At 44.9% G+C, this 17,003-nt stretch overlaps 1 protein-coding gene across 3 annotated transcripts; it reads right to left on the bottom strand.

Annotated features, from left to right (window-relative positions):
* Nucleotides 1–5,992: 5,992 nt before the first annotated feature.
* On the bottom strand, nucleotides 5,993–16,698 carry Cdca7 (cell division cycle associated 7). 3 transcript variants are annotated; one of them, XM_030251973.1, is made up of 10 exons: nucleotides 16,574–16,698; nucleotides 16,101–16,399; nucleotides 13,857–13,979; nucleotides 10,937–11,194; nucleotides 10,373–10,456; nucleotides 9,324–9,530; nucleotides 8,869–9,006; nucleotides 8,137–8,286; nucleotides 7,573–7,709; nucleotides 5,993–7,165 (listed from the first exon to the last, which is right to left on the bottom strand). In XM_030251973.1, exons 3-10 carry the CDS (start codon nucleotides 13,935–13,937, stop codon nucleotides 7,135–7,137), a joined length of 1,086 nt encoding a protein of 361 aa, XP_030107833.1. In that variant the 5' UTR covers nucleotides 13,938–13,979; nucleotides 16,101–16,399; nucleotides 16,574–16,698; the 3' UTR covers nucleotides 5,993–7,134. The 3 variants fall into 3 exon arrangements, with proteins under 3 accessions (XP_030107833.1, XP_006500116.1, NP_080142.1); XM_006500053.4 differs by having other exon boundaries at nucleotides 16,207–16,399; nucleotides 16,574–16,662; NM_025866.3 differs by lacking the exon at nucleotides 16,101–16,399 and having other exon boundaries at nucleotides 5,995–7,165; nucleotides 16,574–16,666.
* Between the last annotated feature and the right edge of the window lie 305 nt (nucleotides 16,699–17,003).

The raw sequence follows: 17,003 nt of genomic DNA, 5'->3' as shown, positions 1-17,003 counted from the left end.
GAATAATCACTGTACTGTTCAAATAGAAAACTGAGCCAGTGAGATGGGTAAAGGCACTTGCCATAAAACCTGACAACTCGACTTCAAACCTAAGGACCCGTGCGTAGGAGAGAACCAGTTCCCACAAGTTGTCCTGTGGTCTCCCCACCCATTCCTGTATACATACATCTGTGTAGGTAAAGCAGAAATAATATATTTACAGTTACACTTAAATGTATACAGGCACTCAAACATAAAATAATATGATTAAATCATTTTTGTCTTAAATAGAGAATACCATCCATGGTGATACTCTCCTTTGAGGCTAAAGGCTGAGATGCCTAACTGAAGGAAAGCCAATGTAATTATGTCGCTTAATACAGTAGTAAACGTTATCTTCAGCCCAAGAAGCCAAACTCGAACTGTAGCAATTGGCGAGTGGTAGGCTTATGGGTGACTTCAATTATGAAGTCCCATTTTCCTATAATAAGGAATTAAGAGACATTTATAGCCTTCAAAATAAATGGAACAAAAAAATAAAATAAAAAATTTAAAATGTAACTTGCATATGAAGCGAGGCTTATGTCCTAATTGGGTTTCTGTTATGAACATTGTATGCATACAGTGAACTTACATATATATAGGGAAACACTCATACATAAAATTTAAACATCTTTGAAATAACGTCTTTGTTTCTTTTTGGTTTGATTTTGTTTTTTGAGACAGGGGTTCTCTGTGTAGTCCCGGCTGTCCTGGAACTTGCTCTGTAGACCAAGCTGGACTTGAACTCAGAGATCTGCTTGCCTCCGTTTCCAGAGTGCTGGGATTAAAGGCATGCGCCAGCACACCAGGCCAAGAACATCATTTAAGCAGAAGTAGGAAACGTGATGCGTTCTACAGCACCCGTAAGCCTGAGAAACAGGGCAGACACTAGGTGATAGACTTCTGGAAAGCAGGAATTTAACTGTGGAACTGCTTCCGGTGGATTAGCTGATGAGCCTGCGGCAGGGCATTTTCTGATTGGCTGGTGAGCACGTCTGCAGGGCAAGTTCTGGTTAATGACTGATGTGGGAGGGCCCAGCCCTCGGTGGCAGTGACACACACCCCTAGCAGGTATTCCTGTATTGGACAGGAAAGTGAGTTGTACAAGCCCCTGGGGCAAACCAGTAAGCTTGTCTCCCCTCCTTGGTTCCTGGCTTTATTTTCCTCAATGTTGGACTGTAATGGAGCAGGACATGTAAACAAAATAAACCCTTTCTGCCCCAAGGTCCTTTTAATCATGATGCTTACCCCAGCAACAGAAACCCAAGCGGAACACAACAGAATATGCATGTCAAACATCCAGAACTGGCAAGTCTAGAAAGCAGATGGGCTCAGGAGCTTGGAGAGGGAGGACGGAGGTGGGGTGGGCCGAGGGAGGCAGGGAAGGGGTTAGTCTTTAGAGTGAGAGACTTGTGGGAGTGAGGTAAGGATGGTCTGCAGTTACAGCCAGAGCGGTTACACGGTTACACGTACAGCACCCTGAACACACTGGAAGCCAACAAATTCTACATTTTGAAATGGTAAATTTTATTTCAAGTTTTTTTTTGTTGTTGTTGTTGTTGTTGTTGTTTTTGTTTTTTTAACTTAAGAAAAACAGAGTAGCAAAATGGTAGACACAAACCAGAGACCCAGTAACCTTGACGCTAGTTAGATGGCTTCTGAAGCCTGGTTCTATGTAAAAAACAAAACTAAATTGCCACAGAAACCTTGCTCTCCGGGGTAGCTCTCCAACTGGTCCTCTCATTGCGCCTGCTGAAATCAATTAATAGGGTTCTTGGTGTCTGCCCTAATCATCATGCAGGCAAAGGAAATTTAGTTAATATCTTTTTCTCCCTCCCTAACACTGAAAAATAAGATAAATAGATCTATCTTCCTAATTTCACTTAGTCATTTCATTCAGTAGCATCTGTTTATCGTGATTTACAAGAATTTGGCTGGCAATGAGATTTGCTGAAAGCATTTGCATAAAGGAATTTTATTTACATATTTTCCTCCTTAAGCGCCACAATACTTAAAATGGTCCTGTCTGGGGAGCCCAGGAAAGAACCAGAGACAGTCAGTCATTACTACTCGAAAGCCATACTGGATGGAGGAGGAAGAAGAGGAGGAGGAGGAGAAGGAGGAGGAGGAGGAGGAGGAGGAGGAGGAGGAGGAGGAGGAGGAGGAGGAGGAGAATGAAAAGAAGAAGAAGAAGAAGAAGAAGAAGAAGAAGAGGAAGAGGAAGAGGAAGAGGAAGAGGAAGAAGAGGAAGAAGAGGAAGAAGAGGAAGAAGAGGAAGAAGAGGAAGAAGAGGAAGAAGGAGAAGAAAGAATTACAGCTACTCAGCTTGAAAGATGAACTTGAGGCCTATTAAAATATGGGCAACCAAACAAAAACAAGAAAGCAGAAATATGAATTTCTGTCATTGTAAGCAATCAGGGAAAGGGGACTTGACTTGTTTATCACAAACTCATACATAAGTCTTCTAGGTGGGTGAGGAAAGCATTCTCCATGTTGTATTTCTCTAGAACTTACTATTTAATTACATGGTCATACACTGAAGCATTACAGGAGTCTACAATTTTCTGTAGTGTGTGTGTGTGTGTGTGTGTGTGTGTGTGTGTGTGTATGTGTGAATGTATGCCACAACACATGTATGGAGGTTCAGAGGACAACTTGGAGGGGTCTTTCTACCATGTGGGTTCCAGGACTCAAAATCAGGTTGTCAGCTTTGGTGGTAAGCACCTTTATTACCTGAGCCTTCTTCCCAGCCTCCAATAATATTCTTTGAGTAATAGAAATTACACTCATCTCATCTATATAGTTAAATGAGGAAGGTACAGTGAGAGAAAGACAGGGTGAGTACTACATGCTACTATGTACCTGGTAGGCAAGAGGCTACAGAAACACAGATCTAGGCAGGCACAGCAGTGAACACCTCTAACCCCAGGAAGGAGCAGAAGGAGCAGGAGTTTAAGACCAACCTGGTTTTGAAAAGCAAAGCCAAGCAAACAACTATACCAAACATAGTAGCTGACTCACTACTTCTAGGAAACAACAAAATTAAATTATTTTCTGTCACAATATTATTTATTTCAGTATTCTGAAAATATCATGTAGCAATGTCAGCTATTAATATATTTAAGTGCTAATGTAGACACAGATGCATGAATACTTACATACTTGCTATGATAAAACATCCTGACAAAGACCACTTAGAGGAGAAAGGGTTTATTTTAGCTCACAGTCCCAGGTTACAGTCCACTACGGAGGAGTAGATCCTTTACAGAACAACATGTGCTCTTAGCCGCTGAGCCCTCTCTACAGCCCCGCCCCCTACAAAGTGAAGGTTCTTCAAGATGAGGTTTCTCTGTGTAGCCCTGGCTGTCCTGGAACTCACTCTGTAGACCAGGCTGGGATTCACCTGTCTGCCTCCCAGAGTCCTGGGATTAAAGGCGTGTGCCACCACTGCCCAGCAAAATTAAAATTGCTTACCGAAGTGTATCCTTGAAAATGGTTAGACAATGAGCCATGTCCAGCAATGTGAATTCTGTTTATCCTGAGGTCTAAGAAGGCCTGGAGCGGGACTGGGAAGCTGGACACTGGAAACTCACCCATGGACAACTCGATCGGGAGTTTAGGTTGACTGCCTCAACTCAAGGCACTTCCTGCCAGATGTTTGAAAGCCCTCAATTTGACACCCCAGTGTTGTAAAACCCAAATTTTCCAAGGGGACTGAATAAGAGTGGCTTTAGCTTTGTGGCCTTTGTTCCTTGTTCGTTCCTGCCAATGTCTTTCTGCACCTTGATACTGTTTGAAAAGAAAAGCCTGTCCCTAAAACCTGCCAATTCTCTGCCCATCACCCCCATCCCTACTGTCTCCCTTCAAGTCCCCAAGCCTCTGACTCAGGCAGTACCTACCTGGTGTCTTTGGCTTCCTCTTTCCCCATTTCTTCTATAGTCTTCTCTTTATTTACAGACTCTGCAGCTAAAGCTCCCAGATTCTGACACTGATGCAGGTGCTCCAACACCCTGGGTTTCCATCGCCCAGCACCCTCATTCTCTTGAGCCTTTCTGTCCAATAAAGGCCCTGATCCTAATGAGCCTCCACCTTCCCAGCATGCTCAGCTGGACTTAACCTGGCACCCAGTCTTCCTCTCCGGATGGAACCTACTCACCCTGCTAGGCTTTCTTGTTCCTCAGGTGATCTCATCAGCCCTCTTCCAGGGTTCTACCACCTGGACAACAACATACCAAGCCCCCGTCTCAAAAAGCACAGAGGGGCATCTATGACTAAAATTGCCTGGGCATGAAAAAATACTACTGTCTTCCTCTTTTCATTCCCCACATTATTTGCAGGTTTTTTTTTTCCAATAGTTCCTCTGCTAGATTACATGGCTCCTTTAAGGATAAGCTGTCACAACGAACTATTCCAGTTAATTAATTTAAAGGAAACTCGTATCACTTAAATTGATGTCAAAAATTATGCAAATCACTTGGGAGGTATAGCTCAGAAGAGCACATGGAAGACCCTGGGTTCAACCAATTACCTGCCCCGATTTCAAACAAACCAATTAATATGAACTCTAGCATTTAAGCTCACTTTACATACACAACAGGGTTGCCATTAGTTTGGATTTTTTTTTTAAGATTTATTTATTTATTATATGTAAGTACATTGTAGCTGCCTTCAGACATTCCAGAAGGGGGACTCAGATCTCATTAAGGATGGTTGTGAGCCACCATGTGGTTGCTGGGATTTGAATTCAGGACCTTCAGAAGAGCAGTCAGTGCTCTTAACCGCTGAACTATCTCTCCAGCCCTAGTTTGGATTCTTAAGATCTTAAGATTTGATCTCTAACAACTGACTTCTTTTGAATCCAGGTACCAAGTAAGCAACTTTCAGCTTGGTCCTTCCTAAGTGTGGAGCAGAGAACTATGGCTTCCCATCGAAGTATGGTATAAACAGGATACTGGCTTTTTTCTTCCTATACAGTACCAGGCTAGACATATCTTAGGTGTGTGGCTTACAGTGCCATACTGTTTCATACTTGAGTGTTTATTGATGAAAGTACAACACATGTACGCCTGGTGCCCAAGTTCAAGAGGGTGTTGTACCCGGTTATAGATGGTTGTGAACTAAACCAGTAGGTGCTGGATCTTCCCAAGTGCAGTAAGTACTCTTAATTACTGAGCCATCTCTCCAGCCTGGTCACACTTTAAAATGGAAACAAACAAAAAATACTCCTTTACAAATGTAAAAAGGTATATGCAGTTGGATGTAACATGCAGACTGTAGTTAGCCAGTCCTGGTGAGAAATTTAGTTATAAGAGTAACAGGGGGGCTATATGGCTCAGCAATTAGGAGTGCTTGCTGATCTCCTAGGACTGAGTTCAGTTCCCAGTACCCACATCTGGTGGTTCACAACTGCTTATAACTTGAGATCCACAGGCCCTAACACTCTCTTCTGGCCTCCTGAGGGCACCTGCACATACATGTGCATAAATACAGCCATGCAAACATATACATGAAAATACTATCTTTTGAAAAAAATGGCATTTGTGAGGGTTTCTTCAAGCTTGCAATCCTCCTGCTTCAGTATGGTGGTTCTGTGAGTCCATGTTACATCTGGCTCTAAAAGGTTGTTGTTTTTTGTCTTCTAGTTCGGTCTTGAAACCTCAGAGCATGGCACACATTCAGTAAGTATTTGAAAAGTAGATTAAAGTGTTAAAGTACTGCAAACAATAAAGGAAAAATAACATAAAACTTCCCCGGGCTCATGTTGTACAGTCAGTCAACTTGGCTGTCTTGTCCACTTTGAGATTCCAGCTAAAAGTCATATCAACAAATGAGACCCTTTATAAAAGAGCTGGCTGTGGGCCTCAAAAACTTAATCCAAAGCAAGCTTTAGAAGAGGCAGAAATGCCCTTTCAAAGCACAGGGGGGAAAGTAATATTGAAACTTTTTTAAAAAACAAAAATAAACACACAAGTTAGAACAAAATGTTTTATTATTAAAATAAAAACCTTTGTATAAAAGCATTACAGAGCAAAAAGCTGTATTTACACTGAATGATTCAAGATCCAACTGAGCACCACAGACAGAGTACAGAGTAGGCACAGCTGACAGGCTACACAGGTGAGGGACTCAGTCACTTCGTCACCAGTACTGAATGACCCACCTGTAGGGAAAGGGGAGGGAGGGTGACTTCAGGCACCCACCCATAAACTACACTGGCAGAGAGGTTCAAAGCTACCCATCTCTAAAAGGCCACTTCCCATCATTCCAAAAGTGTTTAAAACCTAAATATATAGAAACCCTGGACACAACCCCCAGGGTTACCTCTTTAGGAAACTGCCAGGATCTAAAGTGACATTATTAAGGTTAAGTTCCTGAAGCAGAACACCAAGGTTTCAGATCAACCCGCTGCTGAGCTATCATCTTTAATTTCCCAGAACACCTTTTCTACAGCAATTTTTAGTAATTATGGTACCAAGTTCCCACAAACCTTTGGGTGACTGGGTAGGCCAGATGACAGCAGCAACAGTGTCAGCTGTGACAAGACGTACACTGAGCACAGCACCCCAGAGATGTATTCCTCCAGAAAGCCATCCAATGTGGCCATACTCCAGTTTACAACAACTACCTAATTCTTCCTCATGGTTTCCGGCCCTTTGTGCCTTGGCCCTTTCCATTTAAAACATTAGCCAATATAAACACTAGACACTAAACTATGTGCGTTGATTCTGTGTAAACAAGTTAAGGGGCTCTTCTCTGTGATTCATCACAACCGTTGCTTCACAATACTACTGTACCCCAAAGTGCTTGGGTATGTCCTGATCACACAAATTCTCAAGCTGCCAGTTAAAGATAGCTCAGAATCTAAGTGGTGGCAAAAGACCAGGGAGGCTACAAGGTGGGGCCGGGGCAAGCTCTGAGACACTACATATCGCTGAAATGTAAGGAGTAGCATGCCTTTCATGATGCTTCAGAAACAAGTGTGAGATACGAGATCAACGCGACCAAGTTCTAAGGCAGACGGATGGCCGAGATTCTTACTCGGGTTCCCATCAACACAACGTCGAGAACAAGAGAGCCTTCAGAGGCCGAAGGCGGGCAGACAATCTTCAGGCTCTACGCTTGCATTTCAAATTCCTGCTTCAGACTGTGAAAGACAAAGGGGAAGACGTCAAAACGGTTTTCAACCATTAATTCTCTTTGGAAAGTCAAATTCTTCCTTTAAATAATGTCTTTATGGACCCCTAACATATATTGTCAGTGGACATCTTAGACACACACACTGAATTTTACATACACTCCCCACCCTGAGAAAGATGCATTTCCACTAACATTTCCCTGCCCCAGACCAGCCACTCAGACTTCTATCATCTTTTATCAAGGCACATAAATGAATGGAAGACTCAGATGTGAAAGAAAGAAAGAAAGAAAGAAAGAAAGAAAGAAAGAAAGAAAGAAAGAAAGAAAGAAAGGAAGGAAGGAAGGAAGGAAGGAAGGAAGGAAGGAAGGAAGGAAGGAAGGAAGGAAGGAAGAAAGGAAGGAAGAGGCCATTACCTTTTCAAGTAAGCATGGACGTTCCCGAAGCCATGATACTTTGCCAGATACACCAGGACTCCAGTGGCGCACCGCCCATCACGCTGGCGGCAGAAGCTGCAGTTGCAAATTCCTCGACAAGGTGGGCAGTGCCAATTCTGAAGAATTGTGGGAAAGCGCCCTGAGGCTAGGCTTCATGCTCCATCCACTCATTTGTTTAAGGTTTTTAGTCATTAAAGAACTTAGTATTAATCCATTTAACCCGTGATGATTTAAATAAAATAAATCATAAAATAGGAGTTTTGGGTCCAGTATGAGAGCATTTGCCTAGCATATGTAAGGCCCTTGGCCTTGGTTTGAACCCTAGCAAGATACACACACACACACACACACACACACACACACACACACCCCATAAAATCAATTCAAGAAAGTTACACAACCATCACCAAGGAAAAAGGGATCAGCTTCTCTGGGCAGCAGCCCTGTGCTCTCTGCAGTTATTTCATTATTTCATGCAGCATCACACTGTGGTCTCCTGACACCAAGAGCTCAAGCCCCACCCCAAGTATCACAGCCACTTACCGGATCCAGCAGAGCGTCCTTGACCTCCTCGCCATAGCGGTTTCGAAGGCAGGGACCACAGAATTGGCCCCGGATGCCCCAGCAGTCTGGGTTTCGGCAGTTGGTTTTGGTGTCAGTGGTTTTCTGGCGACACTGATGACATGTAGAACCCTAAAAGGAGGACCGGATGAGGGAAGGAGCAAACGCTGCCCTTTGCAGAGGGAAACAGAGAGCACCCACACTGGTCAAAAAGGCCTTTGAAGGTCATCTGACACCTACGTGTGTAAGGATGAGAAGCATCCCAAGCAAGGCTCCCATTCCATCGGGGGTACAACAGCGTCGTCAAAACTATCACTCAGTGCTCAGTGTCAGAATACCTGCCCAACCCACTCAAGACCCTGAGTTTGATTTTCAGCGTGGGAAAAAGAAAATCCCATCCAAATCCATTTTTCATCTTTGGCTCTCTGCTACAGTCTCAGCAAATATCAGTAAGTTCACCCTAACAATACACAGTAAATTCCAGTTGAATGAATCAACTTCTAAATTAAAACAAAAAATGTATATAACCCTACTGTAGACCTCCTATACAGATAATTCGATCCCAGACATGCTGTAAAACTCTTTCTCTTTTATGAAAAAGAAATGTGCAGTTAAGAATGCCCAGACCATAACTCCGTGCAGCACCCTCAGGACAGATACTATCTGCGCTCTGCAAGGTGTTTCGGTTTCTAGATGTAACCTCAGGGCACTCACCAGAGAGCGGTTATAAATCTTCTCTCTCGAGTTGCTGCAGATGTTCCTAATCTCTTCCTCTGTGACTTCTTCTACTGGTCGGATTATATGCGGAAGGGTCATGGATCCAGGCCTCCGACTTCTGGGCACATCATCGTCCTGAAGAAGAATCATGAACCGAGTTCCTCTCCGGCTCTCTGCATCCCCAAATCTCCAGATGCTTCGTTTAGAGTTTCATAAGAAAGTCAACCTGGGAAATCTCTCTTGCTTATGGAGAGAGGGGGCAGGCCCTACGTTTACTTAAGAATAACTAGCCGAAAGTATAAGCATAATTCCTACAATATTGAATCTGACTCTTGCCCACTAACAAAGCTAAGTGTGTGTGTAGCTCTGATGACTTGGGAATGGTCTGAGACTGTGTTGGTGATGCCAAGCTTCCTAGAGATGGACAACATCACCCATCAGTGAGGACTCACGTTCATGTAGCTGTCCATGGACTTCCTCTGTCTCACCAGCATGTACTTATCCTCTTCCTCCTCCTCTTCCTCCTCCTCTTCCTCGGTGGGCAGGGCACCCAAGGAGCCCAGGATCCGGGACCTTGACCTGGTAAGAGGTCGAGTTCTCCGTTCCGGGTTCCTTCTGGTAGCCACACCTGGGAATGTGCGTCGTCTAGGCGACTTTGACTGGCAAATGAAACACACAAGATAGATCCACTTACTCCGTAACAGAGAGAACCAGCACTGTGGAGAGCCTGCATCATCCCCTAAGTAGTTTTAGTATAAGAAGAGGCCCCCGTTTTCCCATTTTCTTTGCCTTTTCGTTATGTGTAGAAAATAAACCCCAATGCCATATAGCCACTGAAAATTTTATTTATTCTTCTATTTAATTTTTCTACCATTTACTCTTCTACTCCAGATACTGAATATATTAACACCCAAGCTCCTGACCCAAAAACCTTTCCTGTAACATCTCTACACTCCTGGAACACGTATGCTATCTACATATAAGCAAAGAATGCCCGGTTTCTTCTCCCCATTTCTCGCTGGCTTCCAGCCTGCCTTCCAAGGGAGAAGCAAGGAACGCTGGCTTTACTTTTCTGCTATAGACAACACAACAAACCACCCATCCCCGGTCACACCAGCTTTGATCCTTGGGATACAATCAAATAATTATTAAGATTATTAAGTCATTATTAAGATATGACTTGACAAAGAGATTGTATATACTTCCTTTTCCCTCAATCTCTTCTTAAAAATACCTACTTTGTATCTAGCATGTGGGGGGCAAAATGTGCTACTTGAGGGAACAGAAATAAGTTAACTATTTTGTTGGCTGCTGATGGGGAGCAGAGAGCTGATCAGAAGGAGCATGGCCGTAGGAGAGCAGAGCCAACGTGTCCAAAATGCAGAGAGCAGGGAGAGCTTCAAGGACCCAGTTCTAGCCCCGCCCCCATATAAAAACAAGATCGTAAAGTCTCAGAGATCTGCTCTGCCTTGTTCACAACAGGATAGAAAGAAGCACTTACATCTTTGGCTCTGTGGCCTGGGAGGGAATGTCGTCCAGAGAACAAGCCAGGGAAGCTTTCTAATTCTGACATGAGTTTTGCAAGCTAAAAAGGGGAAGAGCGTAAACAGAGATTAGAACCGGTGACAACAGGCAATTTGTAGAAAGAAGGCTAGCCTGCCCCTCAACTCTCCGCTTAGTAAGTCCACATAGTCAGGTTTCTCATTTCCCTACTAGGCTTATTCTAACTCTTACAGGATGTAAAGAGCGGACGGATGGGGGCTGGAGGGCTGGCGCAGCTGCAAAAGGCCCTTGTTACCCTCGCAGAGGACCCGGGGTCAGTGCCCAGCAGCCACCTGAGATCTCACAACCATCCCAAACCCCAGGTCCAGGGGATACAAAATGCCCTCTTACGGCCTCCAAGAGCAGCTGCACAGTTTCACCCTCTACTCCACGTAAATAAGTATAAATCTTTGAAACAAACACATCGTCAAATCCCACAGCTTACAAACAGTTCTTAGGAGAGAGAAGAAAGGAACTGCTTAGAAGAAAGTGGGGAAAGGTTTGGGTCCATTCAAATACCTACCATTGCTTTGTTCTGCTTTATATTTAAGGCTCTCTTCTCCAGAAAGTTCATGCCATCTTCTTCTTCTTCTTCTTCTTCTTCTTCTTCAGAGTCAGAGTGGGAATCGTTTGCAGAGCTCTCAGAGGGCTTTGGGGGCGCTGCTTTTTTGCTGGCCGCCCTCCGGGTATTTCGTGCCGGAAACTTCATTGCTACCCTGAGAGGCCCGGAGTGCCGGCACTGACTTCGGGTCCTGCAGCCTTCCCTGTTCAACTGCAGTCTCTAGTTAACCAGAGAGAAGGTGTTATTAAAATCTGCCCAGTGGCAGACAAGTGGCACCACAAAATCCTTTTGGAATAAAGGACATGAGCAAAATCAGTCTTAACCAGTCAGCAAGGTTGGTGGGTAACAAAATCAAGTCTTGCAAATGAATACTCTGTTACTGGTGTAAGACAGTGTCTGAGCCACCCTTACTGTCCTGAGACCTACATGTCTAAATGATTTTTTAATAAATTCCTGCCCCCTTCTCATTCCCTTAAAAATAATCCCTATTTTCAAAAGATCCTCTAGGGATAACTAAGTTCATCCATAAACATGGTTTAAATGCCTATGACGGTAGGAAATAATAGCCTAAACTATCAACTTCCAATTCAGTTTTAACTGCGATTAAAATACACATAATATTGCCAATCTCTGCCACCCCAACCCCTGGCCTTTCTGTCTTTGAACCTGACTAGTCTAGGTACCACTCAAATTAACATTTTGGAAGTCAAGACCTAGTGAGACATCACTTCATACCAACTAGTATAGCCAAATCTGTAAGCTTGCTCAAAAACTAAACAGTTTCTATGTATCCCAGCCATCTACTCTTAGGTATAGACGCAAGAATATATGTCCACATAAAAGCTTTGGACATGTATGTTCAGGACAGCTGCTCTCATTTTTACATGTATGCACGTGTGAGTATACACATGGAGGCCTGAGCTTAAGATCAGGAGGCATCCTTAACATTACTAATTGAGACAGGGTCTCTCAATCAAACTCAGAGCTCACTGATGTAATCTCATCTTACTAGTCATCTTGCTCTAGGGATCCTAGCTCTGCCTTCTGAGAAGCTGGAATTACAGATAGGACACTGCGTCCACTAGGCATAGGTTTCTTGAGTTCTTGTACTTGCAGGGCAAGCTGAGCCATCTCCCTAGCACCTCCAAAAAAACTGAGTGGGCCGAGGACTTAGTTCAATGGAAGAGTCTATGTTTAGCATATCTAAGACCCTGGGTTTGATCCCTAGCACAAACAAGTAAGGATCTTTCGGGTAGCTCTTAGTACTTCATGTACATTTAGTATTCATAGATGGAGATCATAAATCAAACCTGTTATGGATTCTTAGCTCTTTCAATCAACAGGCATTTGATTCAGCACAAGTAATACCTACAAAGAGCTATGAGCCTACCTAGAGTAGTCAAGCCACAAACAATGGGTCACACCCAGACCTGTAGACTGGCCCCAGCTCACGAATGCCAATCAACACCAATTTGGACCAAAGTCTCTCATTAGAGAAAACATGCGTAGGTATAGATGGTGATAAAATAGTTCTAGAGCCAAGTGCTGTCACAGCAGAGCCAGTCAAGTGGTGGCCTGCAGGGAATGTGGTCAGTGACAACAACGTAAATAACATGCGGGTGATTTGTAACAAGTGCACTTCTTTGGGAGAAAGTCTATAGAAAGCATGCTATGCTCAGGAGTAGGGAGTAAGGCACAGGCACAGGCACAGCAGGTGACAGAGCTGAGCGAAAGGCAGCACACCCAGGGAAAGCAGACACAGAAGCAAGAAGGGCCCTACCTGCTATGAGCTACGCGGTCCTAAGGGGTTCTAGACACAGGAACAACTAGAACCATGGGACCCGGCTCTGTCAGCTCCATGCTAGCACTGGGTTGGGCACCTGCACGTGTAAGCGCCAACGGTAGCTAATCTTTAGGACACACGTGCTTCCTGCGATCAGGTCAGCTCTGCAGCTAATGGTAATCTGGAGGCTAGCCAACTTTACTTAGCAATTTCCCAAAACCTAAAAAAATGGTTAAGATCTACAAGCAGGACATTAGTATAAGAATGGCTTTAAGACATGAAGAAAATATTTATAATCAGGTCATCAAAATCTCCGACATGGATGGGGAGTTATCAGCTCAAAAAGCCAATGTCTCCTGCCTCTCGGTGTACCTCCCTGCTTGATACTGGTGGAATTCTCACACTCACCATTCCATCTTGTATCTCACTCTCTGAAAAACCGCAAAATAATTCCTCATCAGAGTCGGCATGAAAAATGCTGGCCAATTCCTTAGTGGCATCTGGCCTTGGTTTCTGTAAAAATCCAGTGACTTAATACATCCTGCACCTCACCCTTTGAAAAGCTGCAGAAAGATTCATTCTCAGAGTCCTCATTACAAAAGAAAGAAAGAAAAAACACCAAAAACATGAGCCCAGTTCTTCACTGATATCTGACCTGAATTTAGGTTTCTGTAAAATAAATAAATAAATGTGCATGTGGATTTTTTTTTTTCCTTTTTCAAGAACCAATTTTCCATAAACTGTGCAGAGAGCAAATCACATTTACAAGTGCACTCACTACAGGAGAATGGCTTTTGTTACAAAGAAAAATGGTTCAGAGGTTTACAAATGATTTCTGAGTTGTTATAGCAAGTCATCAGTCGCGTTAGGTTAGGCGACACTTCAAAAGGACACAATAAGCAGCTAATCTGCCTTCAACAATTACCACCTAGAACCACAGCAAAGAGCGAGGCGAAATGACAGCGCATGGTGCAGTTTCCTAACGGCTGTATAGAAATGCAGGCGAAAAAGCAAGCGGTTTTTAAATCGTGCACAAAGTGTTTGGGGGCATTTGGAGCATGGCAGACTCGATCCTGTTTATTCTCAGGCAGCACTTACTGTGTTTGCAAAATTATCAGAAGCAAAGCTGTCACAACTGTCATCGGAGGAGGACGATGTCTCCATGGAAATCAACTTCATATATCTGACATCCTTTAAGTTCTTTACTTTGAGAGCCTTTTGCTGCGGAGAGAAATGGCAACACCATTGAACAGGGTGCTTCTGGCCATACAGGACTACTCAACACATCAGTTCTCAGTCTGGTAGGTTTACACAGCAGAGTAGACAGACGGACTGAAACTTTTTCAGACCTTACAGAGAAAAATGATTGGCAATTACCACCAAAAAAATAAATAAATAAAAATTAAAAAAATATAATCAACTCAGGTCAAATTCTAAGGAAGGATCTCTTCAGGAGGTCATTTTAATGGTACGCATCAACTTAGCCTCTGGATATCTGCAGTTACTTCTCCTCCCACCTTAAACTCCGAAGCATTTAGCATTATAGAACTCCACAGAGCTTAACACCAGCTCCTAAAACCCAGCCTCATTTTTTCTCATTGAACTGTACTTCTAAAAGGAGATTTCAAAAGTACAAAATGGAGGAGCAATTTTTCTCCCTCAGCCAAAAATCAAGCTAATGAGGTCTTTTTATGTAAGCCTTGGGCTCTGCACTGTGATGCTAATTTCCTAAACTACAAAAATTGGGCAGGTCCTGTGTTTTAAGATGGCAGTCACCCAAACAGGCGCCGCTCGCTCCAAGGAGAGGGGCATGGAGGTTTTGCAGTCTTTACAAATCAAGGGTTATCAGCCCGAAAATACATAGTACAAGAAGCCAAGTCAGAGGTCAACTAACACTCCTAGGCCAGGTTGAAGACTGGATTCCATAGGAACTCTCTGACCATGGGCTCCATACAGCTTTCTCATGGCCCCCAGAAGGCTTGAGAATTCTAAGACCTGTGGTAGAAGTCAACAGTAAGCATTTCTAGCAAATAAAGGTCAAGTTAGTCGGAATTATGAAAAAACTCCATTCATTTTAGCTTACAGCCTTGTACTGTCCACTAGAAAATGTAACCAGGACAGCCTATTTGGCCATTTCTTATTGACCCAAGTTGGGCCAGCCCCACCAGAGTGCCCAAGGGTGTTAGGGAACAGAAAATGCCTAGATGTTGGGAAAGACTTCCTTCCGCACCTAACACATTACATTTCAGTCTCTCGGATACAATAAAATGATTTCCAAGATGTTGGTGGCCCAGCCTCCACATCATGTTCCTAAGTAGACACCAATCAACCATTTGTGTATGCTTCTGATATCCTAATGGCAGCAATGTGTGGTATTCGAGAGAGCTACCAAATATTGTATTTACAACAGTAGTTCGAGGCGGTGGGTGGAGAGTTAGGAGTTAAAAGGGATTCAAAAGTCTGCCCAGGTTTCTGGTAGAGGAAGTCCAAGGCAATAAGGTGCAACAAAATGCAAAGAACTAAGAAATCCCCAAAACGGCACACAGCTCCTTAAATGACTTTAATTCTCTACACTCTACTAATCAATTTAACTCCATGTCAGCCTCAGGGGAGGCAGTCAATCAAAAGCCATCAGGAAAAGAGGCTAATCTTTAACAAGCCAGGACAGGCCAACGGTCAGTCATTCACCAGGCAAGTATGTCTTCGATGGAAAAGACACACAAAAAAGGAGAGCCAAAGGTCGTGCCTGGGGTGAACTTTTTTGGCAGATGTAACTCTTAATTCTGTTTACGGTGAGTGTTCTTTGACGGCAGATTTGGTACTGATGTTCGCTTAATTCTTTGCAGCGACGTTACCATCACTTAAATAAGTAAGAAAACTGAAGTGCGGAGAGGTGAAGTCGATTCCTCCAGTCAGGTGTCCAAATATGCACCAAGGCAAGCCAAACTCCAAGCCCATTTCCCCACGCGCGGAGATCCGCTATGAGACCACGACTCCGTCTACCCACTCAGACCTCGCCACAAGGGCCCCCGAACCCGATATTTATTTGAAGCACGTCACTGTCTTCCTTTCCGCCCATCCCCCCACTCTTCAACCCACTCCAGGGCAGGACATAAGTTCTGGCTTCCGTTGGAGCAAAAAGAGTTACGTTCCAGCTCGCAGCTGCAAGCCGGGAAGAAAAGGGTGGGACGGGTGGGGAGTTGGGGGACGCAGGGAAGGTTACTAAACGGTCGCGGCACACGACTTGCATCGCTGGGCCCCAAAATTGCATCTGACCACAGCCTAGGACTAAAACAATACCTCCCCCCACGTGCACAACCCAAGTTCTCAAGAAATGCTCACAAGGCCATCTACGCTAAACCCGCAGATCCAGAGTGGTTAGAAGGGGACGCAGAGCAAAAGAGGATCGATCCCAGGGCCACTAGTGCACGCGTAGGTAACAACGCACTCGCCGCCAGCGGGTCGTGCAGGGTGAGGTCCCAGAAGGTGGAAGGCTGGGATACGACCGCCAGACAGGATGGCCAGCGGCGAGTCCCAGGCCTCCGCGCGCACGTGGAGCATGAGCGCCCGTGCCGCAGGTTCCGGGAACGCTGGCAACTCCGTGCGCGCCGGCGGGCGCATCACCTTGGCCTTGAGTTATCCTGGGTGCAAAGATTATAAGAAAATCGATCTGTGATTTCCCTCAACCTGGCGACAATCAGGAGCGCGTGGGACAAGTGAGCGGAGCTAACCCGCGGAGTCGGAGGGAAGTGGCCCGGACCCGCCCGTGTCTAGCACCCACCAACCCCGCCCCGGTGCACCCGGCCGGGCCTCACCCGCGCGCGGCGAGCCTCCATGTTGGCGGCGGGTACCCAGGCACTCGGAACGGGGATAGTTCGTCGGAACACACCAGCACTCAGAGCCCGAACAACCCGAGCTCCGGGACAGAGGCGGGGCGCGCACTCCGCCGCCGGAGGGGCGGGGCCACCGGCTTTCCCGCGCCGGGACGCAGGTCCTGCCAGCTAAGATGACCTCTTTAGCGGTACCCGAAGCGTCCCAGCTCTGGAAAAAAATAGAAGCGGTTCTCGTGGTTGTAATAACCTTGAGTGTCCTCGGAAACTGCTGAATGTTCTATGAAACAGTGGCGTTGTGGGAACTCAGTGCCACTGGCTTTTTATGAAGCTGCGCGGTCCTGGGAAGTGGCGCGAAAGTGGCTGCCGAGGTCCTGAGACTGGCCGTCTGATTTGCATACAAAACGGGAGATTG

The sequence above is a fragment of the Mus musculus genome, chromosome 2 (genome assembly GCF_000001635.26).
Source record: "Mus musculus strain C57BL/6J chromosome 2, GRCm38.p6 C57BL/6J".
Taxonomy (NCBI): domain Eukaryota; kingdom Metazoa; phylum Chordata; class Mammalia; order Rodentia; family Muridae; genus Mus; species Mus musculus.
This window is presented reverse-complemented; position numbering and strand designations above follow the sequence as displayed.